At 39.4% G+C, this 26,214-nt stretch overlaps 1 protein-coding gene across 5 annotated transcripts in view; it reads left to right on the forward strand.

Annotated features, from left to right (window-relative positions):
• The window catches only part of LOC113026874 (voltage-dependent calcium channel subunit alpha-2/delta-1), a 79,833-nt gene extending 61,266 nt beyond the window's left edge, over positions 1-18,567 (forward strand). For 2 of the 5 annotated variants that reach the window (XM_080304747.1, XM_080304749.1), the window contains 15 exons: positions 256-337; positions 2,409-2,471; positions 3,066-3,169; positions 3,656-3,745; positions 3,833-3,900; positions 3,991-4,029; positions 4,116-4,187; positions 11,566-11,718; positions 11,903-11,955; positions 12,371-12,426; positions 12,557-12,683; positions 13,323-13,435; positions 14,349-14,431; positions 14,765-14,844; positions 16,505-18,567. In XM_080304747.1, the coding sequence (XP_080160873.1) occupies positions 256-337; positions 2,409-2,471; positions 3,066-3,169; positions 3,656-3,745; positions 3,833-3,900; positions 3,991-4,029; positions 4,116-4,187; positions 11,566-11,718; positions 11,903-11,955; positions 12,371-12,426; positions 12,557-12,683; positions 13,323-13,435; positions 14,349-14,431; positions 14,765-14,844; positions 16,505-16,541 (1,220 nt within the window). In that variant the 3' untranslated portion in view covers positions 16,542-18,567. Of the gene's footprint in view, positions 1-255; positions 338-2,408; positions 2,472-3,065; positions 3,170-3,655; positions 3,746-3,832; positions 3,901-3,990; positions 4,030-4,115; positions 4,188-4,303; positions 11,499-11,565; positions 11,719-11,902; positions 11,956-12,370; positions 12,427-12,556; positions 12,684-13,322; positions 13,436-14,348; positions 14,432-14,764; positions 14,845-16,504 lie in introns of those variants that run through there. The other 3 variants (XM_080304748.1, XM_026176112.2, XM_080304750.1) reach the window with 2 other exon arrangements.
• Positions 18,568-26,214: the final 7,647 nt, after the last annotated feature.

Genomic DNA, 26,214 nt, shown 5'->3' on the forward strand with positions numbered 1-26,214 from the left:
CTGCAATTTTTTTCAGACTCTGACTTTCACCTGCATGACAACTTGTTTTATTCTAACTTTTAGCAAATTAGAAGATCTGATTGGTTTCAGCTCACTGGTGCACATTCCAAAAGCATAAGTTATTAATGTTACCTGCCCAGATTTGTAAACAAGAGACTGCTTTTTGCATTACTATAATTCACCTGTCACGCACTGTTGTTGTGCTATGTTTCACTGCCTGGAATATGTAAAAAATACCTTGTCTTTAATCTATAGGTAATGTGTCCCTTGTGAGTCGACTGATCCTGGATGCAGGTTTGACAGCTGAACTGGTTAAACTTTGGAGCGAGCAGACCGTGTGAGTGCCAAAACTTTTAGGTCTTGTGTATTGAAAGCAATGCAAATAAACAAATGTGAAAATCTGCACTTCAATAAAATAGTGATAGGGAATTTAAATAAATTTTCAATATTATGTGGTGATACTCAGGCAAAAGATGATGATTAGAATACAAAATTTCAAATTTGGATTCATTACTCCATAAGACCTGTTGCAACAAATGTTCAATCCAGTTCTTGTATTATTTTCTCCCTTCTTCCCATCTTGATTTGCTTCATTCCATTGAGACCTTATCTGACGAGGCTTCGGCAAACACTAGATGTAGCAGGTGTTTGCTGGAATTGTTTCCTGTTTCCTAATTACAAGTCTTTTTTTGTCCTCAAAACATTTTTTTTAAATGAAACACTGCATATAGTGCTGGGATAAGCCATATTTTCAGCTAATAACACTTTGAAAATATTTTTGGTGCAAAACTACTATTTCATCTATGTCAAGCCATTTTTCATATTCAGCTAAAAAGGTTAAGGCAAATTATGTATTGTTTTAAATAGGCTGCTAATGATGTGCCTGAAGATACAATTTAAAATAGGTTATTTGCTAAGTTGTCTGTGTAGAGATGAAACAGGTTAATCCCTTGAGTTCGGTCTGTTTTTTATGCTTGAATGAGACATATGTCAATGTAAAGGGATTTAAAAAACAAACCAAAAACACCCCTGCCGTTCATTTTAAAATGCTCAGCTACAAGGACTAGAGCAGCGGTCTCCAACTCCAAGCCTCAAGGGCTGGTGTCCTGCAGGTTTTAGATATCACCCTGGGTCAACACACCTGAATCAAATGATTAGTTCATTACCAGGCCTCGAGAACTTCAAGACATGTCGAGGAGGTAATTTAGCCATTTAAATCAGCTGTGTTGGATCCTGCAGACATTAGCTGTAGCACACCGGCCCTTGAGGTCTGGAGTCGGACACCCTGGACTAGAGGGTTAGGGTTCAGAGTTGAAAATGAGCGAAAAAGCAGCTAATGTCTAAAGAAAAACTTTGAAAGACTTTTAGAAAACCTGGGAAAGTACTGCCTAACACCATCCATTCATCCATCCACCCATCCAAATTAAGTATGAGTCACAAAACCCACCCTGGAGCCAGGCCCACGGAGACATTGCTGGCAAAAGTCTGGTGATGAATGAGCTACATCATTCCACCACCCATAGGAGGCGCTGTAGAAGTCTGGTGCAGTATGAATCAGATGGTGATTGAAGCCAGAGGCCTTGGCAGTCCGATCCCCTGAAACTGCTTTGGTTACATAGAATGCCATGGCTCTGGTGCAAAAGGAAGCTTAAGATAGTGCTAGTGATGAGGCCTAGTGATACTGGCTAAATTTAATTGGACTTTGGCCAAACGTCTGATTGAATCCAGCCAGGGGTATACTTGTACACCCTGAGTTGGGGTGCTGGAAGGTGCCCCATCTGGAGACTCCATTGTCTTGCGAAATGACAGTGTGACCTGAAGGAATGTGATTGTGATGTCTTAAAAGAATTACAAAGTCTTGTGGCTCGTTGGAAGGAAAATTTAAAGAAATGAGGGGTGACTCAAGACATTTGCACAGTACTATATACATTACAGAGTACTGTGCAGTGGAAAACTTTGTTCTATTTGTACACCACTGCTCTGAACTACCCTAGCTGATGATTACTTCATGCACAATTTATTGGCTGAGCCAACGTTTCACTTCTTTCTTGTCCGCCATGGATGATTTGATCACAACTTATGAGTGAAATATGATGAAAGCAAAGTATAAAATGCATATCACACCCAACCACATTGTGCTTTGCCAAGACGCTGTTTTGAGGGGAAAATAAAATAATTACGTCAGTGTGTTTGCTTTTATGGTATGCCCCCTTGTCTGAAATAATCCCAGCACACATTTACACACACTGAAGGGTATCTGTTTAACATTATGACATATAGAGACAATCGAATGGGTATAAAACAGTTTGTGTCTGTAGTCTGATCTCAGTTCACAAAAGCTCTTTTTCTGTAATTGTGAGTGTGATTGACTTTGATGTTTGATTTTCTGTTGCTTTCCATGTTCTCAGGGATGGGATAGCGGCCAGGTTTGTAGCTACAGATGGAGGAATCACAAGAGTCTATCCAAGAAGGTACTCTTAGTTTTTTCTTTGTATTTACATTGCTATCATTAGCATTGGGAAATATCACTGAATTCTTTCCCCAAATACCTTGTGGTGAAAATGTGTAAAATGAAAATTGATACAGACTGTAATACTCTTAGGTTGAATGGTTTTGGCTGCTTTACTCACTTGCTTCACTGGGCTATTTTACAGAACATGGAGGATTAAACTCTTTCAGCTGAACTCCCAGGGCTTGCCAGACCAGTATAGGACAGGGGTTAAGACTACAAAAACCACAGCCAAATACAGCAGTTTTTCCTCAATTTCTCCTCAATTGCCTGAACAACATTTAGGGGCTCCACTTTTCAAATATACAGCAACATTGCAACTAAAACTGAATGCACATAGTCTTTGTTCTAACAATCAAAAACACAATATACAGTTTGTTATTGCTTTTATTATAAGGACGTCACACCCTACAAAGGGTGTGAGCCTATTTTTATGAGTTACAACTGGCTATAGATTAAAATATGAGTTGTTTAGAAAGATCAAACACATTTACTTGGTGTTTTATGGCTGTAACAGACCCCATATAATATTACACACCTTTATTAATGTTTTCAGTGCTGGGGAAGAGTGGACTGAGAATCCTGAGACATATGAGTCAAGTTTCTACAAGCGGACCCTGGACAATGAAATTTATATTTTCACAGCTCCATCTTTCAACGGCAAGTTTTCTGAAAGGTTTGGATTTGCATGCACATTTCCGTGTGTGAGGATCTTCAGTGTGGTCTGGCACTGAGCCTTTTCTGTTCTCTGCCTTTGGACGCCATCCCAACCCTACTGGCAGAGATCAGGCTCTCAGCCCTCTGATATCACTCTCTTTATCCTTCTTCTTTTCCCGCTGTGTCTTAAAGTGCTCATCCCCACCTTCCCTCCCTTCTGTCCTGTATACTTCCTGTCATCTCCGCTGATCACTCTAACAGACATCAGTGCAGTGATGAAGCCATGCTTAAAGCTCCAGTACACGTGACTAGATTAACACGTGCTGGCTTTACAGGGTCAGCTCTTGTAAATTTCGGCAGATAAAAATGTATGGAATTTTGCACTGGGAGTGGAAATTGCTCTCTGCCGCATACTTCTAAACATGATTTCAATTAAATTGCAATGATAAAAGATCATCTAACCTTCTTTCATCTTTTTCCAAATTGCAGCAGAGAGTGGGGAGTCTGTGTCTGAGTCAGGTATTCTGGTGAGCAAAGCAGTGGATCTTGTCATTAATGAAGTCACACTCAAACCAGCAGGTCAGTCTTGCTAATACCACGCTGATTGCTTCTTGTGATGAAACACAAATAAAAAGACCTCTGCCTGTTTTGTGGTTTGTTCTGTAGTGGTGGGAGTGAAACTCAATGTCTCATTCTGGATGAACAGTTTCATGAATGCCACACTGAAACTGAATGTAAGCTGTTCATTTTATTGTTTGAAATATCTAAGAAATGTATATTTTACTGAACTTTTTTTTTGCCTCACTCAATTTATTTCCTTTTAGTGCAAAGATGAGATTTGCGGCTGTCTAAGGAATGACAAGGTATAACAATATTAAAAAAACTACCAGTTTATTTAAATACTTTTTTTGAACGCTTTTTCAGTTGTTTAACACTTTTTATCCTCCAGCATGTGGACTGTGTGATACTGGATGATGGAGGATTTCTTCTCATGTCCAACAAGGATGAGTACATTACCCTGGTGAGTTATCATCAGCAATCTTTACATTATTGCAAACATGTAAGCTTCACTAATTTGGAACATTCCTTTTTCTCTCTACAAATTGTGATCATAAAAATGTGTGGCCACATGTTCAGAAGGGGCGACTTTTCCAGCAGTCATGTTTCTTGTCTTTTCTATTCATTTTTTACTTGTCTACAAACTCAGTTCCTCTTACCTTTGACAGAGAAATTCATCAATCATATATACGGGTCAAATAAAGGACTTATGACTCATTTACAAGAATGGCCTGTTTGCTTTTAGCTCTACTTTTCTACTACAGCAGTGCACCCATGTGTCTGGTAAAGTAGAGCACTAGACTCTGGACGAAGATCAAAGGGAAGGCTCCGATGGGTCTTAGTCAATCATGGAAGCTGTACTGAACTGTTTCCCCTGTGTATGTGAGAAGTCCGCTCAACTGTGTTAACTCCACTCTTTTAGGCTGCCTTCAGCCCCAGCCTGTCAGTTGTAGGATATACTGTGAGCTCAAAAACATCTCATGTCAGTCAAGTTAGGACATCGGCTGTCTTTGATCCATTCTACCATCACAAAATCTGACACATACAGTTTACTCTCTTTGAGTATTCTTTTCCACATTGTGAAACAATTGATGTCTTCAGAGACGATGCCAAGCCTTTTGTGCTATTGAAAAAAAGTAAATGTATGCAGTGACAGTAGTTCTATGATCCAGAAAAAGGATCCCTTTATTAGGCTTAACAGTACACCTCTTCACTTAGAATCTTTTCCAATCTATAACAGAAGAAGTGGAATTCTTAAGACTAAAAATCTTGTTCTGGGCCATGGATTCAGATATATAGCATTGCCTAAGATGTGTTTCAATGACAAAGAAAAATTAACCGCTCAGTAACCTAATACACACGGTTAAGTCAACATGAAAAAGTCCTGTGACAATGACCTCAGTCGAGCATCAACATGTGTAATTGGTGACTGGAGGATTCCACCACTTTCTATCTAGCGAGATTCTATCTAATCATATGCCCTCTGTGAAAAATTTGAATGGGAAAGCAATACAGTGCATGTACTTCACAAAGTACAATCTGATTGGTCCCAAACTCATCCTTCAGCATAACAGCCACAAACATGCTTTTGTAAAGAACTCTTTTTAGCCACAAGTAAAACAAAGAGTCTCATAACAGATGGCAAAGCCCCACAGAGTGCTGATCTCAACATCACTGAGGCAGTGTGGGCTTACATGAAGAGGCAGAAGGCTGTGAGACAACCCAAATCCACAACAGAACTGCAGAGAAGCAAAGTTTATGTGGAAAGGTCTACATTTTTGTGAACGACTCACCTGCCAAGCAAAGTTATGATTTTGTACTAAGTCTACAAGAAAAGTTAAAGCTAGCTGTGGAAAAAACGTTTAATTTGGAAAAAAGAAACTAATTGAAACAATATTGCGTATTTGCATAATTAAAAAATATACAGGAAATGACGTAAGTTTATCAGTTTTGTCAAATTTGCCATCACAACAGTCATGAGGACGCTTTGTTGCACATGTGTTTATTTAGACTACGATGTTTGTATAACTGTGGCTCATCTACCTCTGCAAAGTGCTGTGTTTGTATTCTAATACCTTTTCTGAACTTGCATCTTTCCCATGGAAACTTTCTACATATTAAAGCATCAAATACTAAAAATAATACAATTTAAAATTAAAAAATTGCAATTTATAAAAAAATAGGTTACACAATAACTAACCTAAAAATAACTAACAAATCATTTAATGGGTTGTAAATTAATAGTTATTAAAACAGCAATAAATACTGCTAAATAAATATTGTCCATTGTCAGTTATTGTTAAACTAACTCACACCTGATGATGATCACTGAGCACGTGTAATATTTTAATTTAAATTTATTTTTGTTGTTGTTTCTAATTATAGAAAATTGTAATTTTATGGAATATAGATGAGGTGATAAAATTAAATTTTAATTACATCAGCACACATAATTTTTAAAGCCTTATGTAGTGTTTAATGGTATCTCTATTTGTTGACAATTCCCACGTACAGTATAATGGTCATTTTGTTATAAAGTTTTTATCACTGACCTATGAGCCTGTTCTTATTTTCAGGGTATTTAAATATTTTGGTTTTATAAAAGTTGCTGGTATCGTAATAGTAAGAGCATTCTCTTATTATTACGATATTCTCAATCCCACCTATTATATATGGAAACTTTTTTTACTTTATCATTACAGCTAACATTTTTCATCCAAAACTGCATTTGTTTTCTAAACTGTTTAAGTACTTTTGGTACCTAAAGCTAACTAGTGAACAAAACAGAACACAAATAATAGTACATGTTGCAGTTATTTGACTGACTCCAGTGCCAATCTGCCCGACTTTTATGGAAACTTAAAAAGGTATACTGTAACGTAGAAAACATTTTCAGTTTTACAATAGCTATCAAGATAATATTTCTAGATACCCAATACCATTTACAAACGTTTACTTAGGCAGTATCATTCAACAGCATAGCATGCATTTTTATTGCTATGCAGATGATATCCAGCTTTATTTATCCATAAGGCCAGATAACACACACCAATCGGCAAAACTGTAGGAAAGTCTTAAAGATGTAAAGACGTAGATGACCTTTACATTTCTGCTTCGAAATTTAAATAAAACTGAGGTTATTTACTAAAACATAGCATCTATCAAGTACTTACTCTGGATGACACTACCTTGGCCTCCAGTAACACTATGAGGAAAGTTGGAGTTGTTTTTGACCAGGATATGACCTGGTCGTTTGGAATCCTTCGCACATACAAGGTCTTGAATAATTAGGCTTCATCTTACGTTAAAGACCTCATAGTACCCTACTCCAATAAGGCAGTTTGCTCTCCAACTGCTGGGTGACTTGTGGTTCCCAAGATGTGAGGTAGAATGGGGGAAAAGTAGAATGGGAGGAAGAGCTGCCAGATTTCAGGCCAAGAAACAGCTCTCAGTTTGGATTCAGGAGACAGACACCCTCTCTGCTTTTAAGATCAGGCTGAACGCTTTCCCTTTTTGATAAAGTATGGCTGCCTCTCCCCGAGCCTGGTTCTGTCAGAAGTTTCTTCCTGCTAAAAGGAAGATTTTCCTTGTCAGGGTTTCCAAGTGCTTGTTTAAAGTGGGTTGTTTGATTGTTGGAATTTTCTCTGTATTATTGTAGGGTATTTAACTTGTAAATAAAATTAACTGAAAAAAAAGCTATTAACCTCAGACAAGAGGTTCATATACATATATATATGTATATATGTATATATATATATATATATATATATATATATATATTAGGGGTGCAACGATACTCGTATCGATATTGAACCGTTCGATACAGTGCTTTCGGTTCGGTACCCATATGTATCGAACAATACAAAATAAATTTTTAATTTATTTTATCAACTTTCCTTCTGACGATGCTGTCTGTGTTGAGCGCTCAGTGGATCTGCGCTCGGCAGTGCAGCCTAGGCGGAGCAGTCGAACGCAGATTCACTGAGCGCAGGGCAAGCTAGCGAGACAGAAGTTAAGCTCTCCTTGCAACATGGCAAATTAAACCTCCCCCACCCTCATTCAGATCTGGCGTTTGGAACTATTTTGGTTTTCATGTGACATATGACCCTGAAGGTAAGTGCGTCATGGACTAAAGTAAAACAGTATGTTGGATGTGCCACGCAATGCTCAATTACATGGGTGGGAGCTAGTGTGTTAGCGCAGTTAGCTCGTTAATGTGTTGGCCGTCCAGCCCCATGCACGGGCGATCCACGGTAGCTCGTTAATGGAGATTTGCCGTGTTGTGGCGTTAACTTCATTTCAACGAGATGTACGCTGACAGCACTAGTGGGAACATAACAAATATGACTGCACATTTACACCGACATCATCCTAGTGCAAAGACAAGCGGAAGCAGACAAAAACAACAAGCACGCATGCTACAAACTTTTCCCGAGTCATTTAGACAGCCGTTAGCACATGATTCTTCTTATGGGGACCTGTTATGTTTAATATGCTGCTGAGAATATAGCCCAGAAGAAGCGTATAGTATAGCTTTTATTTTGGAAAGAGACATTTCTCTGTAATAAACTCTTTTCCAAAGATAAGTGATTCCTCAATCAGATACAGGGCTTGCAAAATCGCCTGCCTGATGTCCTGGGGCTAGCGATTTTTCCAGTCGGGCTACCAAAATCTATCTCTGCCCTGCCCGTCGGGCTATTGTAGGAAGGAAAAATATATGTCAATGCTTTTGCATTCTTTCGGAAATGTAGCTGGGTAATTATGTCATTGGCATCGGTGAGCCACTGCCAATATGTGACATATTGAAATCGAGTTTGAATTTGTGCTTGTTTTTTGCTTTCACTTTGCAATCGCCTGAACTGTGTATAGAGAGCGACAGCACTGATTGGTTAGTGATGATAATTTGCGCACCAATTCCTCTGACATCGTCTTATCAATGTTAGCTTACTATGCAAACATGACAAGTGAAATCTCCCAGCAAGCTTAAACATGTGAGAGGTTGATCGCGCAGAGAATCGCTGAGCGTTATGTGAGTGCGTGTGTAAAAGCAGCAGGATACATACTGTAGCGGGTCAGGGCTGTTCGGGGTTCTGTTTGTACAGTTATGTTTTGTTTATGTTGCCATAGTGACGGGTGACGCCCTCTCGCTTCGACGGTGTGTCCTTCCGGGGTCAGAGGGCGCCCTGTGTGTTGTTGTTGTTGTTGCTGTGCTGTTGCCGCTGAGCAGTTAGCTAGCGGCAGTGTTCTTCTGCAGATGTCAATAAACGGCTGTGCTCCCTGGCTAGCTCACGGGAAGCAAGACCAAACAACACCTCCGTCTCCTCCTTGTCTGAGCTCGCCACATTGGTGTCAGAAGTGGGATGATGGTGGCACCCCATGTTCTGACCCGAGTGACTTTTCCCCCGCCGGTCGTGACCAGTGTTGTGCCACGGCACATTACAATGTCACGAAACTAATATTAAATTCATCGAGTCTGCTGTTTTCCAGCTTTTACTCTTTATCGCGTCGACTGCAGATCAGTGACAACTAGCGTACAGAACGGAGCTGGGCAAGTTGCTCCTCCTACTTTGCGCGCTCCCTTGAATGGGGAAACAATTTTTGAGGGGGGTAACTACTTTGGCACAACACCGGCCGGTGCGCCAAAAGAAGGCACCTAGACATTTGCAGGACTTTGTGTGGGGTAATGGGGTCGTCGGGGACGACTGACCCCTTAGGTGGGGGCTATGTAGCGGGTCAGGGCTGTTCGGGGTTCTGTTTGTACAGTTATGTTTTGTTTATGTTGTCATAGTGACGGGTGACGCCCTCTCGCTTCGACGGTGTGTCCTTCCGGGGTCAGAGGGCGCCCTGTGTGTTGTTGTTGTTGCTGTGCTGTTGCCGCGCTGAGCAGTTAGCTAGCGGCAGTGTTCTTCTGCAGATGTCAATAAACGGCTGTGCTCCCTGGCTAGCTCACGGGAAGCAAGACCAAACAACACCTCCGTCTCCTCCTTGTCTGAGCTCGCCACATTGGTGTCAGAAGTGGAATGATGGTGGCACCCCATGTTCTGACCCGAGTGACTTTTCCCCCGCCGGTCGTGACCGGCTGGTGCGCCAAAAGAAGGCACCTGGACATTTGCAGGACTTTGTGTGGGGTAATGGGGTCGTCGAGGACGACTGACCCCTTAGGTGGGGGCTATGTAGCGGGTCAGGGCTGTTCGGGGTTCTGTTTGTACAGTTAGGTTTTGTTTATGTTGCCATGGTGACGGGTGACGCCCTCTCGCTGCGACGGTGTGTCCTTCCGGGGTCAGAGGGCGCCCCGTGTGTTGTTGTTGTTGCTGCTGCTCCTGTGCTGTTGCCGCGCTGAGCAGTTAGCTAGCGGCAGTGTTCTTCTGCAGATGTCAATAAACGGCTGTGCTCCCTGGCTAGCTCACGGGAAGCAAGACCAAACGATACCTTCGTCTCCTCCTTGTCTGAGCTCACCACAATATTTTAGTTCTGCTGAGCCAAATAAGACAGGTCAGGGTGAAGAAGTGACAGCCAAAGAAAAGCTTACCGCAAAACGGAGAAGTTATGACAAATCAGGCTATAAGGCAAAAAGAAAGTGCAGCTTTATGGTTTCATGGACAAAAGAATTTCTGTGGCTGCAATATGACAAGCGAAATAACCAGGGCTGCACATAAGTGGTCCGAAGGTGCGCATTCGCTGTCAAAATAAAAAACGGGCACAAGATAAGAAGTTGCAACGAGTGTTTGCATACATAAGATTTTCAGGAGGAGGACAGAAATTTGTTTAAAACTCTTAAAGATGTCGAAGAAGCTCCTTTAAGCAATTACTGTGATGTTCCTTCACCTCCAAAGAAATGTCAGAAGGAGTCCGAACCACAAAAGAAGCACGTATTCTCGGAAAAGTAGTTGCAGGAGGTGAGCTGGCTTCAAACAAATGATGAACGCACAGAGATGTGGTGCGGAATGTGCCGTGAAAATTTAATACATTTTGTGTATTGTTGCACCCCTAATATATATATATATATATATATATATATATATATATATATATATATATATATATATGATCAATGATGGAATATATTCTACAACCCTAACTCTAATTATTACTTATTTAAGCTGGTAGAGTTATGTTGGACTAACATTTTGATGCAAAACCTCTCAAAAGTCTTCAGCTGACTTAATAACTGGTAATATCTGCTATGTGAGGGTCATACTGTAGCATATGATTTACATCATTATTTTACTCAGTTGTATATAGCATTCGTATTCTATTTTTATCTTATTGTATATTTTTATTCTATTTTATTCTACTGTATATAGTATATTATTTTATTCTATTCTGTACAGCTGTGTACTGTATTTATTCTTATTGTATTCTAATTTTTGCGTCATAACTTTTGCACTGTCCACTTCCTGCTGTGACAAAACAAATTTCCCACGTGTGGGACTAATAAAGGTTATCTTATCTTATCTTATCTTAAACCATTCGCTGACCCTTGTGCCCTATGAATAAGGCATTGTCATTCTGTAAGAATGCAGTGATATTAGAATAGAAATGTTTTCCTCACTGGATAAAGATAGATCACTTAGAACAGCAATGTAATGATTTTTTAATGACCCATACGTCTAAGGGGATAAAAAGGGTACCTCAACCCTGCAAGCAAAACACTTACCTAATAGCGCCACTGCCTTTTCTGTTAATTTACTTATACTCCAACCAATGCTACTTTAAGGTAAGTAGGACCCAACTCCGTGCTTTGTTTACAAAAAACAAAACAAAAACAAAACAAGACTTACTTTTACACTGCTCTTACTCTCTGTTATGTTTTGTGTGTGTGTATATGTGAACCTGTCTAGATAGGTCAGTTTTTTGGTGAGGTGGATCCAGTGCTGATGACCAACCTGGTCAACACCTCCCTGTACTCCTTGAACAAGACTTATGACTATCAGTCTGTCTGTGATCCAGAGAAAGACAGCAAGGCAGCAGCTGGACCCCGCTCCGTCTATGTGGTTAGAAACCTCACTGAAACCATTACTGTATATGTTATTTGGTTTCTATTTGTGCAATAGTAATATATTAACGTAAAAAAACAGAATTTATTAGTTAATTTGATTTATGAAGCCTTACTCGTTTTTTCGGAGGCTTTTTTGTGCTTGTTTTTTCACTAGCATTTCTTTTCCTGTCTTTCTACAGCCTACCATTGCAGACTTTCTCAGTATTGGCTGGTGGGCATCCACTGCTGCCTGGTGAGTGTAGAGGTTGTGTGCTTGTGCTTCTATGTTTCATTGATTTGCGTGTGCATGTTAGAGTGGGAGCACACTTGTATTTCAGGGTGGGAGTTTGTACGGGAGTGGACTTGCATGCTGTTGAAGGATAAAGTTGGCTGGGTCAGTGTAAGACAAGGGCAGTTACACAACATGATACCGCATCATTTTCTGCTTAGCTGTCCAACTGCAATATAACCAGCTTTTAAAATAGAATGCCTGATACTTCCCATGACATTTACATCACCATTTACTCTAACTTTAGACAGATGTGTTGCTTTTAGTAAACAGCTATCGGTTGAACGTAGTTTTAAAAAACAAGCTGTTCAGGCGATTTGTTGCCTCCTACATGTGACTCATTTTGTTTTTGTTTTTACTTTTTATTGTTTTTTCCTAGGTCAGTACTTCAGCAGCTCTTCTTGGGTCTCATGTTCCCCAGCCTTCTACAGGCAGGCAAGTAACATAAGCTGTGCATAACCATCAGTCTTAGTTTGATGAGACAGAGGTCTGTCACTCCAGTTTTAATCCATGTATTTCTTACTAATCCTCTTTTCTATTAAACCGTCCCTCTTATTTCTAGCAGAGTCGACAGATGACGACATATCAGATGCCATGTTTAAAGAAAGCTGTATCACAGAGCAGACTCAATATTTCTTTGACAACGACGAAAAATCCTACTCAGGTGTCCTGGATTGTGGAAACTGTTCCAGGTATGTGTATGTTAGTTCACAAGACTCCCCATATGCTTCCATCTTAGTGGCTCTTTCCACTGATGACTTTAAATGGCTGTTGTTGAAGATTTTCAGGTTCTTACTGGGCGTCCATCTGTTTAATGGCCTGTGGGGATTGATCCAGAAAAGAATTGGTTTCCTGGTTTCGTTCTGTTTTGCAGCCTGATTTCAGACAGCTGCTTTCTGATGAGTTCTGATCACACACAGATTACCTTGATCTGTCAGAGCCCGGAATTGCAGAGGAAAGCAAAAAAAGCCTTTTTTTATCTGTTTTTCTTCCTTTACACTCTGGCAGTATGTCAAACTCACTAATACACACATTTACAGGCCGCTGCACATTTGCTTTGCTGTAACCTACGTTTGTATCACTTTGGGCTGTCTGAGGGGTTAAATATGGCTGTAATTACTGGGTGTTATGAGTCCCACGTGTCTGATGCTTTACTCCCCAAAGTTAACAACTGTAGACACAGATACTTTAATGACTACCATAAAAAGTCAATCCCGTGAGGACGGAGGTGGTATGAAGTGCACTGTTTGTGCACAACTGAACACATACCTGCATGTACATGTGTGCTGCATTGGTACCACGTTATACGTGCTTTATTTTCCTTTTTCTAGGATGTACCGTGCTGAGAAGCTGCCAAACACCAACCTTGTGTTTTTAATCACTGATGCCAAAGCAACATGTTTGTCATGTGACCCCAGACCACTGCGACAGGCTGAACAGCCCTGTATCCTTTCACTCGGCTTAAAAACTGTACTTTCTTTTGTCTCTTCAATCCTCCATAAACCACATATATAGCAGCACTTTAACCTGTCAGTACGAGGACACACACCTAATAAGTGTGCAGTGGGTCCCCACTCAGTGTTCATGTGTGAACCGTAAACCAGATGCACAGCATATGAAAGGTGGTCTCACATTACTTCTAGATTAAATTTCTATGTTTATCTTCATCTGGGCTACAGGTTGCCATCAGGTTAAATTAAGATTAAGAGAAGGGGTGTGTATGTGTTCTGGATACATGTTTGACAGATGTGTCTTTAATGTAGGTTTCTGTTGATTGGACAGTAAAGGTGTCATCACCAGAGGTCACCAGGGGGCCACTACAGAGTTGTCCATTTGGTAATAGTAGCACTAAATGTTGCTGCCAGAGCACATTAAAATATTAAACATTTTATAAACAATACTTCTAATCAATGATCAAGGCTACCTTTCGTCAGATCAATAATCAAAATTTCTCTTACAGTCTCCAGTGTTTTCATATAAAAAGCTATTTTCAAAACACATATTACTAAATGATGTTTATTAATCTCTATTAGATGTGAAAAATTAAAATTCGTAAAAATTAGTCATTCGTAATTAGGTCTTTGCAGATTGTTGCCATCCATACTTCAGCAGTTCTTTCTCTTAAAAATGTGTTTTTTCTCTCCACTGTTGCTCCAGTGCTTAGTCATAAGGGATCATTGTTGTCTGTCTAACTATAATGATGCACTGTTTGCAATATAAAGTACCTCAACATGACTGGTGGTGTCATTTGGTGCTATAAAAATGAAGTGTTTCTGAGTACATAAAGATGCATTATTGAGTTTTTATTGTTAAAACGTGCACAACAGCAATTTGAATTTTCCTGAGTGTCCTTTCAGCTGAAGGTCCAGATCCATGTGACATGGTTGATAAAGCCAGATATCGCAAAGGGCCGGACGTGTGCTTTGACAACAATGAATATGTAAGACACAGTCACATATGTGCCCTTGTGCAGAGAATATTTTCTGGAAACAGCTCTATTAGCCAGACTAAACGGTTGGCTTCTGTCAGTTTCTGTCTGGTTTTCATCAGCAATGTGCTTTCTGCATAGATTTAAAGCAATGTCAATTACCTGCCCTTTGAGCTTCCTTCATCTTTTATTTATCTATCCAGTTTCCATGTTATTTATCAGTTTTTAATATTCATTGACAATTCACTCATTTGTTTATATTCCTTTCTGTCTTCTTATCTCTCATCATTTTTTATTCTTCTTTTATGTTTCTGCTTCCCAATGGCTGCTGCTCTTGTCTGACAGGATGAACCTTTGTGCCCAGTCAGCAAAGGTTCTGCAATGAGCCCTACACCTTTACTGTTGTTTCTGGTTCTGGCTTCAGGGTCAGTGCCGTCTCACTGCTTCAGAAGGCTCATTCCTAACATATTAACTTCTATGATATTCAATGTTTCTTGGCGATTGCAAAGTTCTTTTTAGGGGCAGTGTAAATCAGGTAGTATGATGGACATTCAATCCTTAAAGCTGATTTATTTTTCCATTATGTTGTAATATGTAATATGTTGGTTATTACAATTTAAAAAGTTTTATAAACAGTAAAGATTTTAATTTCCATGAGGTATTATACTCACTAAAATAATTTAATAAGGAAATAGCTGATGAGAAAAAAGTAAGAAGTATAACACAGCTTAATAAATAGGTGAGATCTTTTCTTTGTTGAATAATTCCCTTACTCACAGAATGTTGCATCTATCTTATATTGTACATAATTTTGCACAATTTTGTTTAAAAAAATAATGTTTAAGGTATTGTACAAAGTTACTAGTGGACCTTTATGTATCATATCAGCTAAATCCATAAAACAAAAGAGAAAAGCAGATAAATTATATGTGAACTCGTTGAGTCACCACCCAACTGTGAACAATTTATAAGACATCTAAATATTTGGAAAAAAAATATCTGGCATATCTTTGTGAACTCTGCCTTTCATTGTGCTATAAAGGAGTAGAACATACACACAACAGGCCACCAATTCATGTGCCTTTTGGTGTTTATATTATGAAGAGGCCATGCTGGGAAGCAGAAAGGGAGGGGAGGAATAACGTAGGAAGTAGATGAACAGTAAATGTAGGCCGTGTCCTTTTCCTCTCCCATCTGTCCCATTACTTTTGGCTAAGCTCCTCATAGGAAGACGGTTTGTGTCCAAACCAGTCCATTTTGTCACTGGAGTAAACAAAGGAAGCTTCACATGGCTTTCCTGCCCTTTGAAAATAGAAGACCCCCACCTCTTTCTCCTAGGCCTTTGGCATGCACGGATATCCTGAATACTCCCATTAAATTAAAAAAACAGCTACACACTGAAGCTACCAGGTGCAAGCCATTGCACAAAGATTGAGGTCTGAAAACACCTCTAAATATTTGAACAGAGCTGTTAAATTAATATTTCAGTTTCCTTGCTTTTTTGCTGACAGTTAAATAAAACATAAGTGTATATGTTGATACCGCTCTCGCTGATTATTATAACACTGGACCGCATAGCTATTTAGCCACAGAAAGAGCTAACCTTTCGCTGCACTTATCCAGGAAACACTCAAGGAGATAACACCATAAACTGTTGTTTTTACACTTCAGGTTCTGTATGGGTAAAACTAATGATATCTAAATAAATAATCTGTATGCGCTTAGTGTGCTGGGTAGATGTTTTTTGTCAACTTGGGATTAAGCCACACAGTTTTGAGTATTTCTGCTATGCTAACTATCTCCGGTTCCATCTAGTTATAACAGATATAATGTGGCAGGTATGTACGTTGTTGTTGTATCAAGGGGAAAGGGGGAAAACATGCTTCTCTAAAAACCTGTCAGTGTGAAAAGTAGACTTGATACAACACCGACAGTAGACTATAGAATGACTGAATTTGATATAGTATAATCATAAAATGCTTATTACTGTTAGTAGCAGCAATAGTGGTGGTAGCAGTTGAGATAGAGCTTTTGAATGTCAGAGAAGACTGCTTCTAATTTACTTACACTTGATCTGTCCAACAGGAAGACGATTCTGATTGTGGAGGAGGGACTTGTCTAAGACCGAGCCTTTGGCCAGTGTTCGGGTTTCAGCTGCTGCTGTTGTGGCTCAGCACATCTTTGCAACACTCATGACCCCTACACGCGATTACATACACTCATACACTGATCATCGAGTCATTTCGCTGGAGGCCAGAAGACACTCGAGTTGCACCATACAGGATGTATGCAGAATATTTGCAACAAGACATTTTTATTTTCTCAAGACCAATATCAGCATTTCCATTTGCCAATGCCAAAGGGTGCTCATTCATTACCTCCTCATTATTTTCCAAGAAGAGAGACACATTTACTGTGCTCAGCTGCACTCATTTTCATGATATACTCCTTAATATTCTCCTATGGTGCAAGAGTAAGAGCTAACCAAACCCTTTAATTCTGCCTCATTTTCTCTTGTGTGTCTGATTTATTTTGAGGAGGTTGAAAGACGTTTTCCCACTATGCCAACTAAATCTCATTCGAAGCCTGTATGTTCACTGACAGCATTGATTTGTGTGGTTGTCGGTATTGTTTGTTGCTTATTATATTCATTGTGTATGAATAAGTATGCTGTAAGGATCGTTTATTTTGGCAACCAGAGCAAGTATTAAGAGTATCCCTTTTGATTTGTTTTTAAATGTACTTTACCAACCTATCTACATTTCATTTTTGTACTCAAAATCAGTAAGCATTTTGTGTCTAGCTAGGTGTTGTATTGTAGCAGCATGTGCTCAGTACAGAGCGAAAGACAACACCGACTTTTTGACACCAAAGCTCCACACAGTACCAATGACCGCAAACCTACTAAAGAGAATCTGCACAATAGCTTAATTCGAGATATTCCTCAGATGTGGGTGTACATCAGTAAACAAGCTACATTATTAGCTAGATATTATAGATATTTCACCAAGAGATAAGTGAGGTCAGGTTGCATCCAATGTGATAATCTATTAGGATATTGCAATTTTCAAATATATTTGTACTTCAAGTGACAGCTTTGGTTGTCTTCAGTTTGATGCATCAAATTCCCAGTGCCTATGTAGTAAATCAAACTGTCTGGTATTTGAATGAAGCAACACATCAGATTTGTATTCTTACCACGTATGCTTCTATGCTAACGCTTGCTGCAGTTTAGCAGAGAGGGTATCCCTTGCAGTAATTTGTTATGAAATAGTCCAAATCTGCTGCAGTTCTTCTGCTTTTTTGGCTTACAGATAGGTGATGGAAACAACCGTTGACTTTGATGATGAGAGAGGAATATCATTCCCCTCTTTTGCCAAAACAAAGCTAAGCCAGGCTTGAGCTTGGGTTCCAACACCTCTCTTTATTAATCCTGTTTCTGTTTCCTTTCTGGATCGCCAGACTCAGGAGCCAAGATGACTTGTGAATGAGATCAGCATATCAAAATGACTGTTTCTTTGTTTTCTTGCTGTTCTCTTTATGCTTGTTTCCTCTTTGTGTTGCTCTATAAGTGCTGTGAAGCAGACGCTGAAGGCTCAGTGTCGAAATGCTGCAATGTCATGGGATGAGCTTGTTCTGTGTTTGAACTCTGTCTATGCCTACGATCAGCATCAGGGCATGCTGGAGAGAACTTTGAGAGCACTCTTTTACCAATGATAATTTTCCATTGCCTTACTTTGTCTTAGGTTTTAGTAAGTCATAAAGATCATACATAAGTTCATCTTTTCCCTGTTTCTTTTTTTTTTTTTAAGAATAAAAGTAATGTTCTCTCCACCTCGCCTTCATGGTGATATACTGGTGTGATCAGGTTATGCTGTCTAGCAAAGTTATGTGTTGACTTGTGTTTTACCCTGAGGGTCCCCTGTCTGTGTGCAGGCATGTATGTGTCCCTCCGATATCTGATTGTGCTTTAATACCGTACATGAAATACTCTTTTGTGGATCTTCACTAGCCTGAATAAATTTTGTATACATTTGTACACTAATACTATTTACTGTAAAAAAGAGAAAATGGAAGAAATGAAAAAAATGTTTATAATATGGTGTTAGTTATTGTGCATATATAATAAATTCACAAAAAACATTGTATTAGTATGACCTGAGATTCTCCTTATTGCTCACATCTGGTCAGATGCTTTGGCTCCACTGGGAGCAGACCAAACATGTCATCCTTCCTGCTGACAGAGACAGCTGCTGAAAAAGAAAGACCATCTGCATTTGTGGTTCACTGTGTCTGTGTTGGTATATGAAGGAAGGGTGTGGGTGATTTGGGATTAGTCAAGTAGCTCTTTACACTACAGTTTTCTTATTAATGCCTAATTATCAAATTACTGAAAGAAAGTACAACTTAACACCTGGCCGGCTAAAAAACATCGTGCCTAGTTTGTGTCTGACCACACCCCAGATCTCTGATATGTGGGATTTGCGGTTGGGTGTTGTCATAGCCAATAGCCTGTCTACATCAGTACAAGAAGGTAATAGCCTAAATCATATTTCCATGGTCTTGGGTATTTATTTCCTAAATATGCTGGCGGATGCGTGCTAAAATGTGTAAATGTTTGCAGCTTTATTTCATTTTATCTTTCATTCCAAAGTAAAGTCTAAATCTTGTTATGAAAACACTTCCTTTACTTCAGCATGTTAAATACAGTAATTGTGCAGTTCAAATGACCACTCAAAGAAGTCTAAGTGCTACCTTAAAAGACATGATTTAAGACATTTTTTTCTTGTTCCACTTCCTTCATACCTCAACTACACATATAAAACCATACACATCCATTTTTACATGATTTCTGGGGTGAGGAAGGCAGTGGCTCCTCCGGGTGGAAATCTTAGCTGTATGTAAGATGTCAAACAGAATGGCAGAGAGTGCCCCACTGAGTACTGTCAGAGGCCTCAGTGTTTTTGATTTTTGTGATGCCTGTTGCAGCATTATTGACACAGACAGCTCTGCTATCCCCTGCCTAAAGCAGCAAGCAAATGTCAGATGCTAACACCAGTGAGTACTTGAGCATAATCTACACTTTACCTGTTGGGGTTTGTGTTGTTTATCTGACCATAATATAAGAATGTGTAAGGCCACAATTTGGAGTAGTAGCTATTAAAAATATTTGTTTTTCTTAGAGATGTGTCTGCCTGGGAGGTCTTTGTATGTGTGCTACTCAGCAATGATCTAGTAGGGAGGTTGTAACGGGACACCCTTGTAAATAGGCACAAGGTCATACCCTTTAACATGCCTGGCTTAAAATCCTACAGACATAGAAGAAAAGCAGGAGCTAGTTAGACATCTCTGTTTAATGCTTAACAAATCAAAAACCTTCCTTCTAACCAAAAATAAAATAAACCTGTAACAATGTATTCAAAGTCAAAAAGATCCCTCATTTTACTGGTTTAACTTACTAACTGGTACACACATGTAGATTAACAACAGCATGGTATAATATAAGGAATACACCTTGAATCCATTGCTTCTAAGGATTTACATCGGGTGGCTTCAATCCAATTTAACTTTTTTGTTTTGATTTTTCTTTCATTACTCAATATTTCTGAGGAACAGTATTAATATTAGATCCCCCAAGAAAGACCATGACTCATCTGTGGTTAAGTTAAAATCTTAGAGTGGCTTTTTAGGTTTGTTCCACTAATTGCAGGAAGTGGCACACTAGACTAATGCTGCATCAACATCGTGACCCGTGACTGGATCTGCAAGGATCAGCATGTCATCAAGTACACTCCTCCAAAGTTCATTAACTCTTTTGTGAAGTAATATAACATCTATTTGTGTAGACCTTTACCGGCAAATGGTTGTTTTTTTTGGAACGGTGTTGCAACTTAATGGCACTCTAATTTTAGCTCCAACACTCTCGACAGCCTTTGGGTCATGAGGTTCCCGGGGCAGTCAACCCACGTCTGAATAAACTTCCCTGAATCTGGTTAATATAATGTGGTTTACATTAGCTACAACATTTTTAATTGGCACTGTTTGTTTTTTTTCTAACTGTTAAAAAAAGCACACTTCCTGTAAGCCGTGACATAGAGGTCACAGTTTTTCCGTCACTACAAGGCTTCAGCCGGGCAGGGGCATCGGGGTCAATAAGGTTTTGAAGTGTAGTAAGAAAAATTTTTCCAGTATCTTCTGTAAATGCTCCCTGATTGCTTGGGTATATTTATGGTGTATTTTCCTGTGAGAGACACACTCTTCCCCCCTCCAAGCTAGGATCAAACAGTATTTGTATATAAATCTTTATGTTTATGGAAGTCCAAAAGGATTTAGCACACTGGAAAAGGAAAAGAGAGAACGTGTCAAATAAGTTGTTAATCACACGAAATGATCCCAAATAGTCTTTAAACATTTTCCTGTTGCAGTTTACTTTTTTTAATCACCTGTTTTTGTGAACCCCTGCACACAGGCTGGCAGCAAAGTCAATCAAAGACAGCCTCAACAATATTTGCAACACGGTGAGAAAGATGTGTTAAACAACCTGAAGGTCGGGCAGAACACCAAACATACACTTGGCATGGACTTTCAGGAAATGCCACAGTCTTTTCCAAACCCATAAACATGACCACACACTTGTCTGTTCTTCCTACCTTGTTTTTTTTTCTCTCAGTTTGTAATCATGTTGTAGGTACAGTACATATCTGCATGTGTGTGTCCTGAATGTAATTGGTAGCCATAGCCCGGGTAAAATCTAACCAGGTGAATGGTCTTAACATAACACATTCCACTCTAGCCCCTACTGAGTCTTGATTTGTGGATTTTCTCTGTGTTTAGAGTGGGGCCTAACATATAGTATAACTGGTAACATGAGGTGTTAAGTTTGTTGGGGCCATGTGCATTCACCGAGGTTCTTTCCATGGGATCAGATATTTTTATAAGTCTCTCAACATAAAAACTTACACTTTTGTGAATGACATAGAAACTGTACAACTTTTAAAGGTATCCTGTTAAGTTTGTGGCCACTAGTAGCACAGTGTAGTAGTGTTTTTATAGGCTCATTCCTGTTTTGCTTGTACTCTGCACATTCAAAACAGATTCTGCAACTGGTTTCCCTTTATTCTACTGATCAGCAGATATGGGTACTTAGATGTAAAGCAATGTGATGTGAGGCAGGTTGCCACATAAAGGTAAAAAATAACACACTTTAAGGGGTGGTTGCAAGCAATACAGGACTAATTAAATAACACAGTCGTTTTTTCAGTCTATTTGAGTATTTGAATAAAGAATATTTTACTTATATATATAGATTGATTAGTGTGTAATTAGATCTTCAAACAAACTGATTCTCACAATCTTAGAATTAATTGATTTAAAAAATAGGGCGCCACTTTGTGGAAGGTGCCATGTTGCTCCACTATCTTGAATACAGTGGCCAAGCTGGACACCACTGTTACACCTGATTACATTTTATATATATGGCTAGAGATCATGTAGGTAATATGCCAAAGGTGGAGGAGAGTAGAACTCGTTGGTGTACGTGTGCATCTTCAGGCTCAAGATATGAAGTATCATGCCTACACTAAACTGCCAAAAGTATTCACTCAGCCGTTCAAATTATTGAATTCAGTTATTCCAATCACTTCAGTGGCCCCAGGTTTATAAAATCAAGCACCTAGGCACGCAGACTGCTTCTACAAATATTTGTGAAAAAATGAGTCACTCTCAGGAGCTCAGTGAATTCCAGCATCGTGCCATGATAGTTATGAAATTTCCTCCCTACTAATTATTCCTGTTTGGAAGGACTGGGAACGACAGCAATTCTGCCACAAAGTGGTATGCCAAGTAAAATCGCAGAGCGGGATGAGCTGATGCTGAGGTGCATAGTGTACTGCAGATTTCATGTGGCCTTCAGTTTAGCTCAAGAACAGTATGTAGAGATCTTCTTGGAATGAACTTCCTTGGCCAAGCAGCTGCATCCAAGCCTTACATCACTAAGCACAATACAAAGCTTCAAATGCAGTGGCGTATTGCACGCCACCGCTGAGCTCTAGAGCAGCCGAGAGATGTTCTCTAGAGTGATGATGAATCACATTTCTCCATCTGGAAATCTGATGGATGAGTCTGGGTTTGGAGGTTGCCAGGAGAGTGGTAGTTGTCTGACTCCACTGGGCTAATGTAAATAACAGTATTGGTTATCAAAATCATTTCTTATATTTCTGTAATATCGAAATTAATTCATTTAAACTCAATGTTATTTATATACCAAATCACAATAACCATTGCCTCAAGGTTCTTAATATTGTAAGGTAAAGACCCCATAATAATACAAAAAACCCAGAGAAAATCCCAACAATAATATGACACCTATGAGCAAGCATCATGGTGACAGTGGGGAGGAAAAACTCCCTTTTAACAGGAAGAAACCTCCAGCAGAACCAGGCTCAGGCCACATGCTGTGTTGAGGTGAAGGGAGGCAGACAAAGACAAACAAAGACACGCTGTGGAAGAGAGCCAGCGATTAATAATAACTAATCCACCAGTACACATAATCTGTTTAATTGAAATGATATTTTTAATGTCAAAATATAATTACTGCTGTTATCTGTGAATTTTCAATTTCACCGTTTAATAAAAAAGCAGAAACACAGTATCTTTTGATTTAGATGACAAGATAGATTTGCATCACTGCTTTAAACTTAAAGCATGCAGCTACAGACAGTGTTCAGCCAAAAGAAGAATGGGATTTCCTGGAATAGACTGACTGGTCCCAAAGAGCTTTGAGCTCAGCATCACAAAGACAGTTTGGCATTACACAAAAAGATAGATTACCCTGAGACAGACTACAGCCTGCAGCAGTTCCGTGATAAGTTCTCATAGACACTTGTACTACCTGACATGTATCTTTAAAACGTATGTAATGCAATGCTGCTTCAACACAGCTTGATTTAATTCATATATTTTTGCCTATATTGCTACTGCAATCATGGCAAAGGTGTCCTCCATTCAACTCGTGCCTAAAATGTGTGCACAACACTCAGAAAACTAAAAAACATATGAAAAAAAAATATTAGACAGACAGGAAGGGAAAATGTCACTTGGTTCACTTGGTTGTAATTGTTGCCCCATTGACAATTTAGCAGGCCCTCTGCTAGAAACGGGGGAGCAGTAGAACTTTGGCAGGTGGTACAAAGAGACCTCACAGAGCTGGCGTGAACATTCGACTTTTTGAATTATGTTTACATCTCAAGTTACTTGTGTGTACAGCATGTGTGTTTGTGTGCAAATCACTCAGGTAGGTACTAAGAGACTTACAGATCGCTTGCAATTTCCCCTACTCTATGCCATGTTGACAGTCACAACATAGTGACTACGTGTACAGGTCGGACACAGACACATGTGGGATGAAGTGTACCTGCTGACCTGGAGACGCTTTTCTGTCTGTTCTTTAATTTAACCAATCATCTTTCCTCCTCTGTGTGTCTCCAGTTCTATACGAATCACGTGGGGGTAAATTAGCAGTGAGGAGCAGGCAAGACAAGGTGACTGTTTGCAGATGTTTAAGAAAGAAGGAAGCACAGGTTTAGGCACTATTTTAGGACCTGCTTCCAAATGTCCCCTATTCTAAGTCATTAGTTTGATACTTTGACTTTCTGTTGTAGTGGTCGGAGTGGATGTTTGTGTGTTTTTTGGATAGTCTCTTGTTGTTTAACTGGAGTTAGTTTTTACTTTTTACTGTAATCACGTCATCGATCAAAGTGGATCTTGGGAATTAAATTCATTTTCTGTGGTTACTGACAAATTTCATTTTCATCTTTGTTCACTTCCGGAGTAATCTAATTAGCGAGGCTCCACTGGGAAGAAATGGATACATCTGATCAAAAGGGTTGTTTAAAAAAAATAACCATGTGTATGAAAGAACATGACAATTGTATTAAATAGCTTGACCTTTACAATAAATGCTGAGCACATAAACATGACCCATTTGTGTGTTTTTGTTCCCCCACTTTGTTTCTGTGCTGCACACATTTGAGTGATCCGCCGTCAAAGGATTGGCACAATAGACTCAGTGTGGGATGTTGATGTGTTTGTGTCACAAGCTCCTTGTGTACTATGCTAAAGGATGTGTCATTTAAACAGTTCGGGGTTTTGTGGATATACAAACTCACAAGGCCATTTTGCTTATGAATTGTTCCAAGGCTCAGTCTCAAATGTTCACATCACCACCCATAAACACAGGAGAAGTGACAGACAAAAGGCATTACAAGAATTCTGCTCTTGAACTGAGTGTGGTCTCTTGAATTGTTTAAGTAATATTTCTCAGTACAGGAATTATAGTGCAGAAATTTTTGAGTTTGAAAAATAGCTTTCTAACAAGAAACCGACTGAAGAGTCAATTTAACATCACTTTTTCCCCATAAAAGAGAGTAAAAAGTGCAATTTCCATGGTGCATCTACAGATATGAACCTCAGTGATGACTCAGCAGTTTAAGATGAGTCATATGTAAAATTTTGGTCTCTACTTTCTGTGATCAATAAGTTTCAGTATGTCCATGGCAATGACAAAAGCACTTGTTCACTGATGAATTATCTGAGAGGAAAATCAATGGCGTATTGAGTGGTTTAGAACTGTAATGGTTTTCTGATCCTCTTTAAAGCTATTTTTAGGAATATGTTGGTGACTCAGTTTGCTATTGTGCATGATAATGAACTGATGTGTTAAAACTCTAGGTTTGCATTTCTGTTAGCTGCCCACTCTGCAGCATTTCCCTAGAAATGAGAGTCAGAAATAAAAATCAAATGAAAATTTAACTTGAAGGCAGACAGCGGGGCTGGCATCACACACATTTCATCTCACACGCTGTGTTTTTATTTGTTTGTACAAGAAGTGTGTGTGCAGTTTATTTGTGCTGCCTGTAACTGTCAGTGGATCACAATTACGAGCAGTGACTATAATCGCATGCACTGACAACAGGAAATGTGTGTTTGTTTAAAGGAGGATGTCTTGACACAGTATCTGTGTTTACAGAGTCTAGCCCCAGCACTGTCATCACTAACTCCAACAGAGCTAACACAACCCCTAAATTTGACTCTTTTCTAATTAGACTGAAATACCTGAGCCACCTCCCCTCTGCACTCCCACATTTCCTCATACAGAGTCCTTTTCTGCTTTACGTCGCTCTCTGTCTTGCTCAAACTATTACCCCATTGGTACGCTATTCCCTCCTTTAATTTCTCATTCCGACTGGCTGTAATCTGGAAGAGAGGCTGGAATGATTAGAGGTCAGCTAATTTGCTGCAGATGAAAATGTCCACGTAATGGGACTTGCGGGGAAATAATAGTACACAACACAATGCACACAAAATTTCCAAACAAATCTGCAGGAAGTCTGTTAATACTCCACACACTCCGCAAATATGCACAAAGACAGCCCAGCCGTCAGTACCCTGCTCTGCATTGTACCTCCCTCATAAAGAAATTGGTTTTTATCGCATAACTCTTCATTTATACTCGTATCATATCAACTTCTTTACTCTCTATATCATCTCCATCTCTTATTGAACTTCCCCCTTCTATTGCCAGCAGGATGAAGATAGGTTTCTGCCAATAACTTGCCACAGATGTCAGGAGTCTTGCATGGTGACAGCACTCTTATGAGGAAAGTGGTGGGCTACTGGGTCTCTCTAATTTCCATCTTCTAGCAGAAGCTGTTGCTCTTGGAGTCAGTGAAAACACCCACTGGATTCTTGCTAAGAGAAGTCAGTAATGAGATTGTGGTGAAGAAGTCTTTCTGTTG

Source organism: Astatotilapia calliptera, chromosome 7 (assembly GCF_964374335.1).
Source record: "Astatotilapia calliptera chromosome 7, fAstCal68.1, whole genome shotgun sequence".
Taxonomy (NCBI): Eukaryota; Metazoa; Chordata; class Actinopteri; order Cichliformes; family Cichlidae; genus Astatotilapia; species Astatotilapia calliptera.